The following is a 17,880-nucleotide window of genomic DNA, read 5'->3' as shown; positions in this document are numbered from 1 at the left end:
AAGACACATTTTAATGCTCAATTGTATTATTATTATTATTTTTTGCTTCACTATGACATGCTTCCAGAAATGGAAGTGTGAAAGGTTACTACTAAAGGGCATAAGTCAACCGCAAATTAACTAGTTTTAGACTGCGACAGATATATCAAAACCCATAAGGGAGAGGCAGTATGAGAGAAGGCTGAAAAGTGGGACGAGATGGATCTAGGTTTGAGGGGTTCTACTTCTAGGACCATGGACGAGTACATTAACCTCTCTGTCTTCCATTTCTTCATCTGTAAAAATACGTTCAGTACTTACTTCATGGCACTGTGGCAAGGAATAAATGGTCTGAAAGTGCTTAGCTCTCTCCATGAAGATTGGTTATTGTATTTGGAAAGTGCTATCTTCTGAAAATTCCTAATATTGTATAGCAAATTAGATTTATATAAACCAAAAATTTAAACACTAAACTTAAAAAGTAAATTGAAATAAAATAAAATGAGCAAAACAGCTTGCCCAAAGATAGTTAAATAACTACTCCATGATATTAGATACGATAGGAAGGTAAAATATTTGTGACTGACTGTTAAGAACTTATCTGCCTTACACCATACAGAAAATCTGTTTGAGACCATCTGAAAATAAGAACTCAGAATACCTATTTGTTGAAAACCATGAAGGTGAAAGAGATGATCACAGACTTTTAAATTCCTATTCCTTACAAATAACGTTATACAAAAATATACACTATGGGACATGTGGAATGAAGACAAAGACACAAAACAAATGCACATCATATTTTTTATAAGAATGGTGGTTACATCACAACAAAAAATCCTGCCAAGCAGCCACACATCAAGAATCCGTGTGCAAAAGGCTCAACTCTTACAATGTAAACATATTGAAAAATAAATGCAAAATAAAGAATACTATGGATACATCACATTCAAAAATTAACATAACTAAATGAAGTGCTGCAGACAACATGTGCAATTTTGTACATCATACATATAATGGAACTTTTGAGCTTTATAAATTTTAAACTAAAAGAATGAATTCAGGCTTATTGCCTGAAATAACGATATACCCAACAATTCTTCATAATGGCAAATATATTCCATATAAAAACATACTTCATTTAGCATAGCTTTGAGCTCTTAAGTGAAATATACTGGTGATTATAACCGTAAAAGAATAAATATACCAAACACTAAATACAGTAATAATGGAATGGACTTATACAGACATTAAAATACTGCACAGTGACAAATATCGTCTTCACATAACCATTTCTGCTACTCTATGAACATCATACATGAGGAGAAAACTGTTTCTGTGCCTATTTTCTTTCTGATAGATATGGATAATTAGGTTTATGATGTGGTTCCTCATTTTGTTTTTTCTTAGAGTCACTACTATATATATACTGAATTTCTTAAAATTTAAATGAACTTATAAATGAAGATCACCAAATAAAGGAATTATGTGCTATCAATCCGAAAACAAAACATTCACACACAGCTCATAGCATGCAATTAGGCTCACACATGTTCTTCTAATGATGTGTTTGACGTATTTCACAATCTCTAAAACTTCATAATTGGAACTAATTATTGTTACCAAATATTTTGCATGTCTTCAAATGCATTCAGATGGAAGATTTCACTAATAATTAATAGGAAATCACATTCCCATATGTCACTGAAATATAGTTGATCAGTGGGTCACAAACCTTTATTAAAATTATATTCATTAAAAAATCTTTTCAATCACCAAATGCATCTAATTTTTCAACATTTTAGAACAGCCTGAGCACATATTAAATATGTATTCAGCTGGTAGGAATTAAAGAATATCCTTTCATAATTTCACACTTAGATTTTACATGCCAATGACATCTGTTAATAGTCAATGGAGGCAGAAAAGGACATACTCTTCCTAATTCTTAGTGTCATTTTTTTTACATTCAAACAAAACAATGAATGACATCTAAATATGAGTGATCCCTATACAGCCTAAATTTGAATATTATTTGGGTTCATCAAACAGATGCTTTGGTTTAGTTTGAAGGTGAGCAACCTAGCACACTCAGTATGCAAAAGGCATAGAGATAGCAGGTGGTATTTTTTCAGGAAAAACAGTCCCGTCTCCACCGTGAGCAATGTGTGAAAGCTCCAGAGAGTCCCCCTTTTTGCCTCACTGCCCACTTCCCTGCCCGCCAGAAGCCTTGGGTGGTTCAGTGCAAATCAGTTTAGGCAAGAGTTTTACAAGGGGCTGAACTGGAGGCTGATGTGCTTTTCTGAGCTGGGCAATCTGACCTGGGTATGTCAGGTCATCCTGATAGGAACTGTAACTGCCACTGGCCCGAGACCAGCACAAATTGTAACTTCTGCCTTTCTTTGAACTGAAATGGAAGTTAGCACTTAAGCCATTTTCATGGCTTTCAAAAACTGAAATGTCCAGATTGACCGAAGTTAGATATACATAAAAGCTACAAGACATTAAAAAGAATGCCAAAATGGGCCGGTTTATAGACTGAAGTGTCTACAAAAGAAAGGAAAATGGAAAAATTTGGATACAAAAATATAAACTGAATACTTTCACTTCACTCTGTAACTAGAATCATTGTATTTGCAAAGCTATGTGGGCGAAGTGGCAGTTTCACCTAGCTTTAGCATTACTGTATATTTGATGATACCTAACAGATACGTGGTAACAGCAACAGTCATAATTTTTCAATGTTTTATGACCTGACGAATGATAACTCAAAAGCCAGATCTCACGGATATAACTTTTTAAACTTTAGGTGGCCTGAAGAGTAATCATACATCCGCACTGAATTAGACTCAGACCGATACCTTGACCCCAAGTTCACCCATCTATTTTAAGTTCCAAATCAACACAAGCCACCATATTTTAGTTCTCAGTAGTTCAACCAAAATTTGTTTATATTTTCTCCCCTTCTTCAAAATGTAAAAATCTTCCAATACTCTCTAGAATGTTGGTAAGTTGGTAGATTGGGTTCATCTGTAGTGATCATGATTAGACTTCAAAGAATGTCCACTCTCTGTTTAGATAAAATAAAACAAAATAAGAAAGCAAAATAAAAAATCACTCAGAAGGCAAAAGATAAAAGATTTCCAAAACATTTCCTGTCAGGCATGGCTTCTGGACTATAAATTCTTGTGTTATATTAAAGTAGTACATCTTTTTAGGAAAGCGTAAAATTTGGAATTAAGGTGGCCTCTTCCACTTGCTTAATGCATGACTTTAATACCACACTCTAAAGAAGAGCGAAGAGCTGGAAAAAGAAAACGCGGTGCAGCGACAACAGCAATATTCCAGAGTTTGGAACAAGAGAGAGTAAAACAATAGAACAGTGAAAACAAAAATCGAGAGACAGAAGAGCTGGAAGAGTGAAGAAGAATAGAATTACAGAAATATTATCATGATTTTTTTAGTCTGGAAAAAAGATCTAAGAAATCATATGGTCCGTGTCTCTCCCTTTTTTTTTGAGACAAAGCAATTGAGGCTTAAAGTTACACAGCTACTTAGAGCAGAGTGAGGGCCCTGACTTATGTCCATTTCCCAATCTTTCTACAACACAATGGAGGATGGAAAGACATCCCGACATGAATAGGCAGGAGAGCATGTTCTTGGTTTTGCTTTTTCTACTTGCTGTGATAGATTTGAGCGGATTAATTCACACTCTCTTCTCATTCCTTATAACCCAAGCCTATATATATAAATATTAAGAAGCAGAAGAAAATAAACAAAACTGCAGCCATATTTTGCAGTTTCTCAGTTAGAACTTCTAGACAGAACTTCTAACTTGAAACTGCCCCAGCCCTTCCACACTTCTGCAAGGCCGTTCTAGAACTTTAGACATGTTCTGCCTCAGATCTGCGGGGTGGTGTTCTGGGGGTCCACGGGTGGCTGAGCGGCCTCTTTGGAGGTCTGGAGCAGGCTGAGGATTCTAGGCTAGTCTTTGAATGACAAGGAAAAGTCCATTCGACTTTTTAGGGTCAAATGGAATTCTGTGTTTAACTGTTGAAGACCTGCCAGACTATTTTCGAAAAGGCTGCACCGTTTTATACTCCCACTGGCAGTGTCTGAGAGTTCCCATTTCGGCACATTCTCGCCAACACTTACTATCCGTCTTTTTGATTATAGCCATCCTAGCTAGTGTAAAGTGGTATGTTGTGGGGTTTTTTTTTCATTTCTCTAATGGCTAATGATATTGAGCATATTTTTATTTGCTTATTGGCCATTTGTGTATCTTCTTGGAGAAATGTCTATTCAGATCCTTTGCCCATTTTTTAATTTTGTTAAAATATACATAACATAAAATCGGCCATTTCAATTATACTGAAGTGTACAATTTAGTGACATTAACTATATTAAGCAGTACACCGTTAATATGGAATTGATGGCAAAGGTATCAGTTTGAGTCAGATGGACCTGGGCTTGAATCGAGGTTTTTACATGTACAGGTTAGATGATTGAAACAAACTACTGAACGACTCTGAGCCTCAGTTTCATCATCAGAAAGTATAAGCTGGGCCAGCCCTGGTGGCCTGGTGGTTAAGTTTAGCACTCTCCACTTTGGTAGCCCAGGTTCAGTTCCTGGGCATGAACCTACACCACTCATCTGTTAGCCACCATGCTATGGCGGCAGCTCTCATAAAAAAGAAAAAAAGAGGAAGACTGGCAATGAATATTGGCTCAGGGCAAATGAAAGAAAAAAAGAGAGAAAGAAAGAGAGAGAGAAAGAGAGAAAGAGAGAAAATATAAGGCTATTAGGCCTATGAGAAAATTAAATAAAATAGTATGAATGTGAAAGCAGAGAGCAGATAGTAAATTTGCTTGGCACTCTTTAGTAATATAATGTGAATTATACTGTATTACTTTTCCCTAAAAAAGTAAATTTTAGTTACTTAGGAGATTAAAGCGGAATGTGAGATGAAAGAAAGTTACTGAACTTTAGAAGATCTTTACCATTAGTAAAATTGTTGAAATTATATTTTTCTGCACACTTCAAATATTCCCGTTATATTTCAAAAACTGATTTATTCCTAATTGTGTTGTCTGTGTACTTGGCAAGCCCTCGTAATAAACTAAGCATCTTGCAGCCTAGTTATGCTTAAAGAATATCTTATGAGATTATAAAGTCAAATATTTGCAAAGCAAAATAGTTGTCTTACAAATAAGGTCATTCACTCCCACTAGAGGTATCTTAAAAATTCTATACACTTCTTTAATTTACCAGAACCCGGGGGCATTCGGTGATTTTGAGTCTACTGGTCTATAACGTCTGGCGGATGACCTGCTGTGGCATAATGGTCATCTTCAGAGTGTGTATGTGAGACAGTGGGGTGGCACCAGTCTACACACATTCACTGAGTCAACCGACATCTGCCGTGTCGGGCATTTTCTAGAAAAGGGAAAAATCATTTGGGGTAGGTTCAAGTGCATTTTGCCGAGGTGGGCCTGATCGTTGCCCTTCCCTGGTAAACACTTAGAAACCATTTTCCCGGTAGTTCATGGGGGAGATTTCAGAACTTAATACCTTGAAGAGAGAGTGTTTTAGCTTCTCTTGAAGAGGCAATAAAATGGTTATTCCCTGCATTAATATATACTTAAATAGTGAAGCCTTTAAAATTTTATTTAGATAAGTATTTAGATTTTTTTGACAAAAACTCTCATACTAAAGGCAAACCCCTCATATTTATGAAAAAAATCTCTTCCTTACTCTCTCTTCTAATCTCCCGATTTTCACTTTGTGAATGTGCTAAGATCCTTCCTACCACAAGGCTTTGTACTTGCAGGGACCCCCGCCCAGCTCTACCTTCCACCGCAGAACCTCAGTAAAGAGTATTCATCTTCTAGATCTTAGCTCAGATGACGCCTTCCTGTCTTCACCTGCTCACCCCCACCCCACACACTAAGCTCTTAGAACACTGGGTGCCTTGCTTTTACAACATGTAGCTTACAATTATTACATATTATATAATATATAACAGTATTATTATATATTATATTTTATTATTATTTATTTCCATTTTAAGTTGATTAATGCTTAGCTTCCCCACTAGGCTGCACACTTCAGGAGTTTCTGTTCTTCTGATCATTATAACCCCAGGGCCTGGCATAGTGGCGGCACAGGATGGGGATTCCATAGATAGTCCTTGAAAGAATGGATGAAATGAATGAATGAATGAATTTTAAAATGAATAAACTACTTTGGAGAGTGAAAAGAAGACAAGTTCTTTCTAGTCTGCTTCTCACTCAGCCACTCCTCTAAGACTTCACTGTCTCATTTCCTAGATAGTAGGGAGAATTTCCTAAAAATTTGTTTTCAAAGAGCCTAGCAACATCCTAGACTGGCTTGCTGGACTTACTCATACTCACTGTGTGCTTGTTGAACAAATGAATGAGTGACGAAAAATATAGTTGAAATATCACTATAACTACAACAATGTTACTGTCTGAATTCATAATGGAAGAGAAAAGAGAGGAATGAATATTTTACTAATTGAAAAAGATCAGCAGCTCTGTTTTAATGAAAGGAGACTCCCTGGCTTCTAGTGAGCAATGCAGAGCTGAGGAGTGCACAGGCGGGCCGGTTCAGACTCAGGCAAAGTGAAGTTTCTATAAGGAGAATGATCCTACGTAAAAGGTAAAACGACACTGCTGCCTGCTCCGAAGATACAACAGTGTCTCTTCTGCTGAGGGATTACAATTTAAGCTTTTGCATTGTTGTGTCTATAGTAGTACATGCTTGCCCATTCACTCATTGATAAGCTATAGAACAGTGCTTTTCCTAACTCAAATCATAGACCATTAGTATGAGAAATCAATTTAGTGGGTTGCAATCAGTATTTTTTTTTTATGAAATAAAATTTTTAAACAGAGAGCACTGCAAATAGTAAAACTGTTCCGAGCATCTTTTGTTTCAGTTTTACATGTCTATGTCCGTGCATGTACCAGGTTGCAAGGTAACATGTATTTCTCGCTGTGGGTCATGGTCAGAAAAAAAAAAAGAAAGCCACTGCTGTAGAGAACAAACAGGCTCCAAAGTCAGAGAAACGGGTAAGCTAATCCTGGGTCTAAAACAAGCTACCTAACCACTATGAGCTTCAGTTTTTTCTTCTGTAAAATGAGATAATAATACATATCCCACAGGGAACTGAAAGAACAATAATGTAAACTATGTGAATACGTAAAATGATGATAACTGATATTTATTGAGGCCTTCCTAAACCACAGGCACCATCTTCTCTAATCCCTAAAACAACCCCATGAGGTAAGTTCTATAAAGCCTCATTTTATAGGAGAGGAAACTGAGATACTGAGAATCGAAGTAAAAATCTTAATGAAGGTAGGAGTACATATCTCAGTGATCCGCACACAGAGAAGTGGACACTGCTATCATGAGTGACCAGCAATTCTTCAATGAATCCCCACTTTAATTCTTTGCATACTGCAGGAGCAGTTCAACAAATATGCGTGATGGGTAAAACCCAGCCCTTGAACTCAGAGCACCTTCACAATAAATTACATACTAAAATGCTCTGGGAACGTTGGGAGAGGGGCAAATTGGGAAATACATCTGTTAAAGGAAGGCTTGAGCAGAGCAGACCCTCCAGCAAGGTCTCCATTGACATGGGGGTGTCTGGAGAGGTGGGAAGGAACAGTAAAGGCAAGGTCAAGGCCAGGAGACAGAAAAAACTGGATATGAAAGTCGATAAGAGATTGCAGAGAGAAGTCGCTGAGTCTAGCTTACAGGGACCGTACTTCATCTTGTAGCTACAAGGAAACCACTGAAGACTTTTAACAGTGACTAATGATAAAGATGCAACATGAGACTGCATAATAATTTCCATACGATTATTGTTTAAAACATCATGTTGATACTTTAACATGAAAACTGAACTTTATCTTTCCGGTTTTATGAGTGGAAAGCCAACTTTGCTCCAAGGGAAATTATGAGAATTAATAAAACATTCATTAAGCTCTACAGTTTTCTGAGAAATTCTATTATAGACATAGGTACAAATTATTTTATTATAGTTGATTAGTTGTTTCATAAACTACTTTAGCTTGCAAGGAACTATTTAAGTTTTATTATGATAATTTCATTTTTCAAATTGCAGTGTTTGAGGATAGGGTTATTTAACCAGTTTTTGAATTGATGTAAATAATTATGGAGATGATAGATATTAAAAATATTGATTCCAGCCTTTTGCCTAAGGATAATCAATTTATACTAAAAAAGTGTATCCAAATATCCATTCTCCATCAGACTTGACCATTAATATCTTAATACTTATTTTATTATATACTGTGACCCAGAAGAAAGATATGTGTACACTACCTACTGAATTTTGTCTGCCCAGTTTCAAATCCTTGCGTCCTGCTATTCTTGAAAATATATAGTAGATTAAACAGACTCATATTACAATGAATTGAATAAAATAAGAACTTTTAAACCTTGAAAATGTTTAAAGCTCTAGAAGGCATATGACATCTAAAACGTAACCTTATATATTTGGGGTTAAGAAAATAGAAAATGGGACCTTCTGAAAATTAAGTCCTTGTGCCCAGGAACAATTCTTGGGGTTTGGAACATCTTCCCAAAACAGCTTTTTCATTCTACAAAGGATACAAGGCGTTAGAATGAGAAGAAAACATTCATATTGAAAACGTTAACAGTTAATGAATGTATAAACTAGAAATTAATCCCCCAGACCAGCTATGCCTCAGTAGGGTCAGACTCAATTCACATGCTATCACATGAAGATTTCCACCAACGTTCTGTCTACACAAAGTTAATAATCACTACAATGATAAAAATAGCCAACACTTATTGAAAGTTGTGTGCAAGGTGCTGTGCTAAACGCTTTGCATAGGTTTTTCTCAGAGAAAATAAAATATTAAAAATGGTCATCAGGTGAGTTTCAGAAACAATTTCACTTGATATGGGCCCCATCAGCTGCCTGGACTGAAAGATCAGTTCAGACTCTCAAATCTCCTCTCTGCCTTTTTTGCTGGAAGAGGCAAGTTTCTGTAGAGACTCAGCATGTGTGAGACACCGTCATTGGTCCAGACCTCCCAACACGGCGTGATGTGGCACCCACAGAGCATCCAGGAGGTTCAAGGCCAGCACCAAATCAGACAGGCGGGAGCCACACGGTGCTGCTGTTTAAAAAGCAGAGTGCTTACTGCCCATAATGAACTGACTGCTCCAGGCAGATCTTCAACCACACTGCACAACTCTGAAAGCCCTTTCTGCCACCTCCAAGAACGTCCTGCCTCGGATTTCCTGTGATATGATTGTTATTCTCTGAATTTAGATACATAAAAAAACTAATTCTTCCAAGAGGTTTATGTCATGCTAGCAAAATGGAATGTGGTGTCCTGAAAACAGGCGTTTTCTTTTTATGACATCTTAATCGTAAACTGGTTACAAATAAAATATGTAGAATACATGAATGTTTCTGATTTGGGTTTTAAATCAAGCTTTAACCATGCTCAAGATTCTTCACACCAAGTACACTACCTTTGATGTGATATTAACAATGTTCCAAGCAATAAGATGGAAGAGGAAATAATTATTGGCACAATTACATATAGACCTGCATCATTCTGGTGTTTTTCAATATCATCTGAAAAAGAAATACAATTCACACAATTCAGAACTTGAGGAAATAACACCTTTCTATATCAAAAATTATAGTAGACTTTTTTTCTGATTTCATCATCAGTCTGATTTCATCATAAATCTGTATTACCTCAAAATAAAAAAGAGGAAGATAACTATAGTTATGATCACATTAATAAAAGTATTACTATTTTGTTCAGAATTATGCTTATTGTAATTTAGCAAAACATTTGTTCAAAATTACTTATTTGTCAGTTCTCTCCATCTGATCACTTTTGGGTTATATGAGTCAAAGTGCCAATTGTGATGATGACCCCGGTTCAGCATCCACTTCTGGAGAAGCCAGCCTACAACACCTGCCAAAATCTATCCTGTTCACACCAGACACATTGACCTCCTTGCTGTTCTCTGAACCACCAAGCCTGCTCACTCCCCAGGGCCTTTGCACTTGCTATCCCTTTGCTGAAATGTTCTTCTCCTTTGTCCTTGGAGGGCTGTACTCGAACATCACCTGCACGAAGAAAAAGACCAACTTTGGCCATCCTAACTAAAGCCCACATTTTATTTTAACTCTATCCCTTCATTTACTTTCATTTTGCTTCATGGCGCTTATTTCTACCTGACATTATCATACACGATTTGTTTATTGTCTGTCACTCCCGTCCGAGTCCTGGAGATCCAGCTCCATGAGGGCAGAGACTATGGTCACAGTTCCATGCCCAGAGCTTGGAACAGTGCTCAGTAGATATTTGCTGAATAATACATGAATGAATCTTTACAGTTATTTTCATTCTAAAACCAGGTAAAATGTTTCTCTTTTGAAACTTCATTATTGAGGTGCTTGGTTTTGAAGACAATTTGAAAAGTAATAGCAAATTGTTGATACTCCAAGTATGGTAAAATCAATCAGAAATACAAGCAGCCCGGGGAACTTATGTCTATAACTCTCTCTTCAGTTTTACTTTTAGAGGAAAAAATATTTCCTTTAGAAGATTGATCAAAATTTAAAGAGGTATAAGTATATTCCCCAAACATATTTTTTGGGGTAGGTGCATTTCTATGAATTATACAGAAAATTAATATTTTTCCAATTAATCTCTATGATGATGTATTTTATTGCATAGCTGTGTATTTCTCTTTAGTTTGTTCCCATCAACTTTTTACCCAAAATTTTACTTACCAATACAAGAATTCAATACCATGCCTAATTATTTCCCCTCTTACTACCCCCACGGGATCACATACCCTTACTGCGGTCACCCCATGACACATCCACATAAGACTCTGGACTCTTCCATGATTCCGTCAGAAACAGAATAATCAGACGGCAACATTACTGCTGACTAAACAGAAAACCACAAATCTGTATAAAAAGAAACTAAAAGAAAACTTTTACCTTGGGTAAAACTGTTGATTATCTTCGGTTTGCCCACTCCTTCCATAAATATTGGGTAAAGACCAATCTGATACTTCTCAATGGGGATAAAATGATCTGAGGAGAAAAACATATTAAAGGGTCTTTCTTACTGAATTAATATAAATGAAATCTATGAAAAAAAATTTTAAGTGACTCTCTTATATTTCCAAACATAGTAATTAATTATTATTTATGAATTGAAACTGATGATTGAAAGTTTCAAAAACAACCCAAGCATTCTAAATTCTCCTAGTAATGACAATAATTTACAAATTTACAAATAATTTTTTTATAAATAATTTTTTTAAACCTTACCCAGAGATAGAAGAATGAAATTTTTCAAATGCAAGTTCCAGTGATAGCCAATTTGTTCAAGCCCAGGGTGTAGGAGTCGTTTTATTTCCCTGTCCAGGGCAATCTACTTCACCTCCTCTCCCGTGTCCCTGAAGCCACCGATATTCCCCTTTCACGGGAACTCAGCTTACTTAGTTTCCCCATTCAAGGCAGCTGGGAGACTAAAGTCTTGTGAAATCCTATGCAGAGAAGATGGGGGTGGGACCAGGAGTCCCCTAGCAATATCCAGGGTCTGGACCCACGGAGCACGACCATGTCCATAGCAAAGCTCAAAATGAATCTATCAGTGATCTATCATCTCACCAATGCGAATAATATATAAATATTATTCCACAAGAGATAAATCTCTTTGAAGCCTAAATTCTATATGCACATGGTTTAAAGAAAAACACAGAGGGTTATGAACTGAACTTAGTTCTCTATCAATTATTTGTTTCTATTTACCCTGATGCTAAATTCTAGGTCTTTGAAATGAAGGAAAAGTCTGAGTCTTGGGGGATGATATTTCCTAGTAAGATCATGGCAGTCCTTAGCCTCCCTCCTTAAACCTTCCCAGACATGGAGATGCTGTATTGTGCACTTTGACTTTGTACTTTAATCACCTCCTGGGGAGAGTGGGCTATTTCCAGGAGTTCATGCTGGTCCTCGATCCTCAGACCGTCAGCCTGGCACTCCCCCTCATTGCTACTGGCATTATAAGTTGGTACACAGTTTGGGAAAACAACTTGGCAGCAGATATCAAAAGCCATTTAAAAAAATGGTTTAAAAAAAAGGTCAAGTTGGAAGCAACACAAATGTTCTCAAAAAAATAGTTTAAGTAGATTTTGGAATAAAATGTTGTATCATTAAAAATGATGGTTAAAGGATTGGAGAAAAATAGAAACATAATGTTGATACATCAAAGAAATAAATCAGAAGAAAAGTGGGAGATGATAGGATTACAACTGTGTAAAATATTTATATGGAAAAGGATCAAATGAACTAGAAGTAAGCGTTTGTGGTCAGGTGATAAAATTATGTATAGATGGTAGTACCATCTATATTTTTGAAGTTTTCATGAATTGGCTGTGTTATTTGAATTAATAATCTGTAGCATCATACGAATCCATAAGAGAGATTTATTAAAGGACGGTAAACTTACCATGGATATAATACTTCTTGACAGATGAAGGGACTCTAAGCCATTTGATGTCGCCATCTTCAGTGAGAATTTTCCACTCAATAATGAAAGACACCAGGTTGTAATCACCGGCTGCTAGCGTCCAGGAAAGAATCACACAGCTGCTGTTTAACGGATAAGCGCGGAGTGACTCCACGGCATTGACTGAGGGGAAAAGAGGAAATTTATTTGTAAATTCAAAATTAATGAAAATCTCCTAATACCCTGGAGGGACACAGAACTACTGGCAAAAGGGAGAAGGAAGAGAAGGCGGACATTTACATAAATAAATATAATGCACGGCGATTATTTTTGTATTACAAGAGTCACATAAGCAGAGAGATGTGGGAATATACGCTGTTGAAGAGAAAGAAGATTCTACTTAAATCTGCAAAAGGGATTTGGGGATATAGTCAGAAAGGTGTTCTCCACTGGAATACTGCACAGCCTGGAAATCATCCCGTCTAATTCCCTGCAGACTTCTCTCCCGCGGACGGAGTCATGCTTTCAAAGCACCAAGCTGATCATTTTAACACCTTCTGCACAGAGTCCCGCTGAACAGCCTCCAGTGGATTTCCACACGTGAGGATGAAACTCCTGTCATGTCTACAAGGCCCCGTGGGCCAAGCGTCAGCCTACCTCTGCCTTTCAGGATTTTGCACACCGGAGCCACCCCAGTCTTCCTTCACACCCTCTCCTGTGCCATAAGGACTTTTGGTCAGATTGTCCCTCTCTCAGGAGCCAATGCTCTTCCCGCCACCTTCTGGGGAAGTTTAATTCCTATACCGCTTCCTCAAGAAAGCTTCTCTGACCCTCAATACCAGGAAAGCTTCTTATTTTCTTTTCCTTTTGAAAATTACATTTGTTTCCTGAGAACTTATCTCGATTTGTAAATGGGCGTTCACTTTACTATTATCCGATTAATGTCTGCCTCACCTACTGGACTCCATGAACGCTGAGACCATTCGAGTTTTTCTTATGTTGAAATTCCCAGGACCTAGCACAGTGCAGCAGTCAATAAATATTTCTAGAACAGAAACACTGAAAATATTTTCAATGTAAACATTGTGCTAGGTGCTGTGGAACTCACATGAAGGTTACACTGTACGTACAAAAGTAATAATATAAGGCAGGATATAAAATATCTTAAGAAAGGTGGAAAACACTGAGACTTAGAGAAAGAATAGGACATATCCAATAAAGGCAAGAAGCAAAGACCTCAGGGAGGAGGCCACATTTGGAAAGGCCTTTATAGATTGGCAGAGGTGTAGGAAATTCTAATTTTCCATTAAAAAATTATACTTTGAATATTTAATCCAGATTAGAAACTTCTATTGAAGGTAGTTTTCAGTTTGCTAATTAATCAAATATATCAAAATTAACAAGAGTTCATCACTCATATTATATGAAGTACAGGGCCATATTCAAGTCTGAGCAATTATTTGCATCCATATAATACCTCATACTATTACATATATATGTAGTATACCTAACACACACACACATACACATTTATTTTTACATATTTGAGAGATATATATATATATACACACACACGTGTGTGTGTGTATACAGAAAGAGAGAGAGACATTTATCTACAACCCCCATTGGTCCAAAAGTCTTAGATTCACTAGAATATTCTCACTTATTATACCATTTCAACAATGTTCTACCACATGGAAACCCAAGGACCATATCACATCATCAGGGCACAATCTGTTTTGTTACTTTTCCGACAAAGAAGAGATCACAGGTGAGAGACTTTCAGATTAAAAGTATCATAGGCTTCTTGGAAGACCATTTAGAATGGGAGGAGTTCGCAAAGATTAAATATGAAAGGGGGCACAGGTGTACTACCCTGTGCCTCTTCTTACCTTTGCTCATAGGCCATGAGAATGTTAAATTAAAATTTGTAAGAGAAGCACCAATTGAATTGACGGCCAGAACTGTAACCGAGTGCGCTTGCTCTGTCCATGGGAAAGTGAATTTAGTGTGATTTCCCACATCTTCTGACCACATTCCATTCCGGGAAGTATGATGTCTTACCACATATCTTCTCACACTGCACAAGGAGTCATTTTTCATCAGGGGCTGTAGTAAACATAAAAATTGATGAGTTTCAGGGCTATAGTGCTTTTTATACCCACTGAGCTCATGGAACTCTTCCTGTACGTTTCCCATTGAGGGCAGGGGCAGCCGCAGGCAAGCACTGCCTATTTGAAGGCTGAGTATGGGGAGGTGGGGGGATGGAGGCTGCTTCTGACCATGACCCCATGAAGGTCTGGGTGAGTAGGGAGCAGAGTAAACTTATTTTCCCCTTTTGGGTTTTTTCTTAAGAAGCAGAGAATGAATCTTTTGAAGATAATAATGAGTCATTTGAAGTATAGGTACAAATAGGACACATTTCTACCAAGAAGTTTCACTCTAATTCTGGAGAAAAGAAAGACTGGCAGGATCAGAGAGTCTCCTCGTCTAAAAAGCAAATAAGCAATAACCCTTTGGCTCAGTAAAGCAGCAAGAAGAAGGAGCCAAAAAGATGTTAATCAGCACTTACAGTAATCCCAGCAACATTTGTCACTGGTTTGCCTTTCCCCTAATATGCTGCCACTTCAAGTAACAGATTATCAGGACAGTGTAGATGGCAGCCCAGAATTTCTGTCCTATAGTTTTAAAAAAAATCATACCAGGTCATTGACAATTCCAATGTAAAATACACATCTAGTCCAATTCTATTCTTTGATTCTACAGAGCATCACAACATACCTCTCTTCCCCCATGACCTTCACCTGTTGCAGGTAAGATAAAATGCTGCCCATCCCTTGTAAACCCAAAGAAAGCTTGACTGTATACAACAGACCAGAACAGTGCTTCTCAATTTCTTTTTTTTTTTTTGCCATTGAGATGCCTCAAAGTCAGAAATACCAGAGGAAAAAACACAAACACATAAACATGTAGCCCTGCAGGGTGTGGACAATCTGGGTAGGTGGGGAGTAAGATTTTAGCAGCCACTGCAAGAAAGAAAGGTCTGAAAAGTCATGCAAATTTTGCATGTTGTTCTTAAAAATCTGTCAGTTTTCATATACAAATATTTACTTTTGTAGCCATCAACTAAAAAGGATGATAAACTTCCTTATTATCTGGTACAACAAGTTGCTCCAGGCTCATCTTGTGTATTTCCTGCCCCAGCCCTATAACCAGCCATTTGTTCAAGGAACCCTAGCTCCTTTTATTGGAAAACGGTATTAGAAACAAATTTGGGGGCTGGCCCCGTGGCCGAGTGGTTAAGTTCGCGCGCTCCGCTGCAGGCGGCCCAGTGTTTCGTCGGTTCGAATCCTGGGCGCGGACATGGCACTGCTCGTCAGACCACGCTGGGGCAGCATCCCGCATGCCACAACTAGAGGAACCCACAACGAAGAATACACAACTATGTACCGGGGGGCTTTGGGGAGAAAAAGGAAAAAATAAAAAAAAAATAAAAAAAAAAAAAGAAACAAATTTGGGCATGCTCCTTGCTACTGGAGTGCTGTTACTTCAAGGCCCTCTCAGCTTACAAATCAAGGAAATGTATGTGTGTATGCTAACCCCATACATATACATATCTAGAAATATTTCCAAATGAATCTGTCTGTATCCATATTAAGCTAAGCATGAGTTCATACTGATGTCTTCAACTCTAATCCATTACCACATGGATCATTCCAGTCTTCTCCTCCTTGCCTGTTGTAACCAGTTCAACAGTGAGAAACCTGCATCCCACCATCCACCATCCATTTATTTAATGGTTCTATTCCAGTTTGCATTTATAGCGGTACAAGAATTGTTAACCCATACCCTGTGAGAAATAACTTTATCAGCTAGAACACAGTGCTTATGTACAGTTTCTTTTGCCTTCAGTTTTAAGAATCCATTCAGTTACAAAGTTACTTGGTCCTGCACCTTTTTCTCCCAGCTTCTTCAGTGAGGTTGTTTCACACACTTGTAATACGGTTAGATTCTCTTGTCGCAGTCTGGATTCCATTCTGGGATTCTCCAACCTCCTAAATGATTTATTTTTAATTTTGAGTACGTTAAGGTTTGCTCTTTGAGCTATAAAGTTCCATGGGTTTTGGCAAATGCATACTGCTACGTACTCATCAGGATAATATTACACAGAATAGTTTCACTGCCATAAAAAATCCCCTGTGCTCCAGCTATTCAAACTTTTCCCCATCAGCAAAACCCCTGAAGACCACTGATCTTTTTTATCATTTCTATAGTTATGCCTTTTCTAGAATGTCATATAAGTGGAATTATAATGTAGCCTTTTCAGATGGGCTTCCAGCACTTAGCAACATGCATTTAAGATTCATCCATGTCTTTTCGTAGCTTTATAACAACTTCTGTTTATCAATGAGTAATATTCCATTGTATAGAAGTACTACAGTTTGTTTATCCACTCATCTATAGAAGGGTACGTTGGTTGCTTCCAGCTTTTGGTAATTATGAATAAAGCTGCTAGGGTCATTCATGTGCAAGTTTTTATGTGAACACAAATTTTCAAATCAGTTGGGTAAATACCTAACAGTGCAACGCTGGATCATATGGTAAGACTATGTTTAACTTCGTAGGAAACTAAGAAACTGCCTTCCAAAGTGGCTGTGCTGTTTTGCATTCCCACCAGCAAAGAATAAAAGCTCTCTCTTTTTTTTGTCTGTTTTTTAAATTTTATTTCTTGTCAGTTTTTTGGATTTTAACCATTCTATATGTGTCTCATTGTCGTTTTAATGTGCAATTCCCTAATGACAAATGATGTTTCTATGGACTGAATGTTTGTGTCACCCCAAAATTCTGACCAAAAAATTTATTTGCTTGGAATAGAAATAAAGTTCATTTGGGCGAGACAATGCTGTGAAAATTGCTAGACTGAATATCCATTGTTTGGGAAATATCCATTGTTTATATGCCATCATAAGAACAGAATAATCTCTTGTTTAAATGCCCTTGAGATAGGTGGGGAAGGCCAGGTTTGCTTTGTTTAGGCTTAAATATAAACAGAATTTAGAGACTTTAAGGAACACTAGATATCATCTAGTCCAATCCTACATTTGTACAGATGAGAAAATTGAGGCTGAGAATCTAAGTGACTTTGCTAAAATAGTACTGATGTACCTACAATATGTTAAACTGAGAAGAGAATTACAGTCACCAAACTCCATGCCAGTGCCCCCTCCACTACACATCCTAGCTCTGCAATCACATCTCAGAATTAACATGAAAATATGGGATCGCAGAGCCTGCTGGAGATTATATTAATGTCAGAATTAC

At 37.3% G+C, this 17,880-nt stretch overlaps 1 protein-coding gene across 3 annotated transcripts in view; it reads right to left on the bottom strand.

Annotated features, from left to right (window-relative positions):
• Positions 1 to 769: 769 nt before the first annotated feature.
• Positions 770 to 17,880, bottom strand: part of LEPR (leptin receptor) — a 67,224-nt gene continuing 50,113 nt past the window's right edge. For all 3 annotated transcript variants that reach the window (XM_046645770.1, XM_046645771.1, XM_046645772.1), the window contains 7 exons: positions 14,451 to 14,667; positions 12,559 to 12,741; positions 11,043 to 11,138; positions 10,041 to 10,157; positions 9,545 to 9,650; positions 8,562 to 8,637; positions 770 to 3,049 (listed from right to left, as the gene is read on the bottom strand). In XM_046645770.1, coding sequence (XP_046501726.1) covers positions 3,032 to 3,049; positions 8,562 to 8,637; positions 9,545 to 9,650; positions 10,041 to 10,157; positions 11,043 to 11,138; positions 12,559 to 12,741; positions 14,451 to 14,667 — 813 coding nt within the window. In that variant the 3' untranslated portion in view covers positions 770 to 3,031. The remainder of the gene's footprint in view (positions 3,050 to 8,561; positions 8,638 to 9,544; positions 9,651 to 10,040; positions 10,158 to 11,042; positions 11,139 to 12,558; positions 12,742 to 14,450; positions 14,668 to 17,880) is intronic.

This window comes from Equus quagga, chromosome 18 (genome assembly GCF_021613505.1).
Source record: "Equus quagga isolate Etosha38 chromosome 18, UCLA_HA_Equagga_1.0, whole genome shotgun sequence".
In the NCBI taxonomy this organism is placed as follows: Eukaryota; Metazoa; Chordata; class Mammalia; order Perissodactyla; family Equidae; genus Equus; species Equus quagga.
This window is presented reverse-complemented; position numbering and strand designations above follow the sequence as displayed.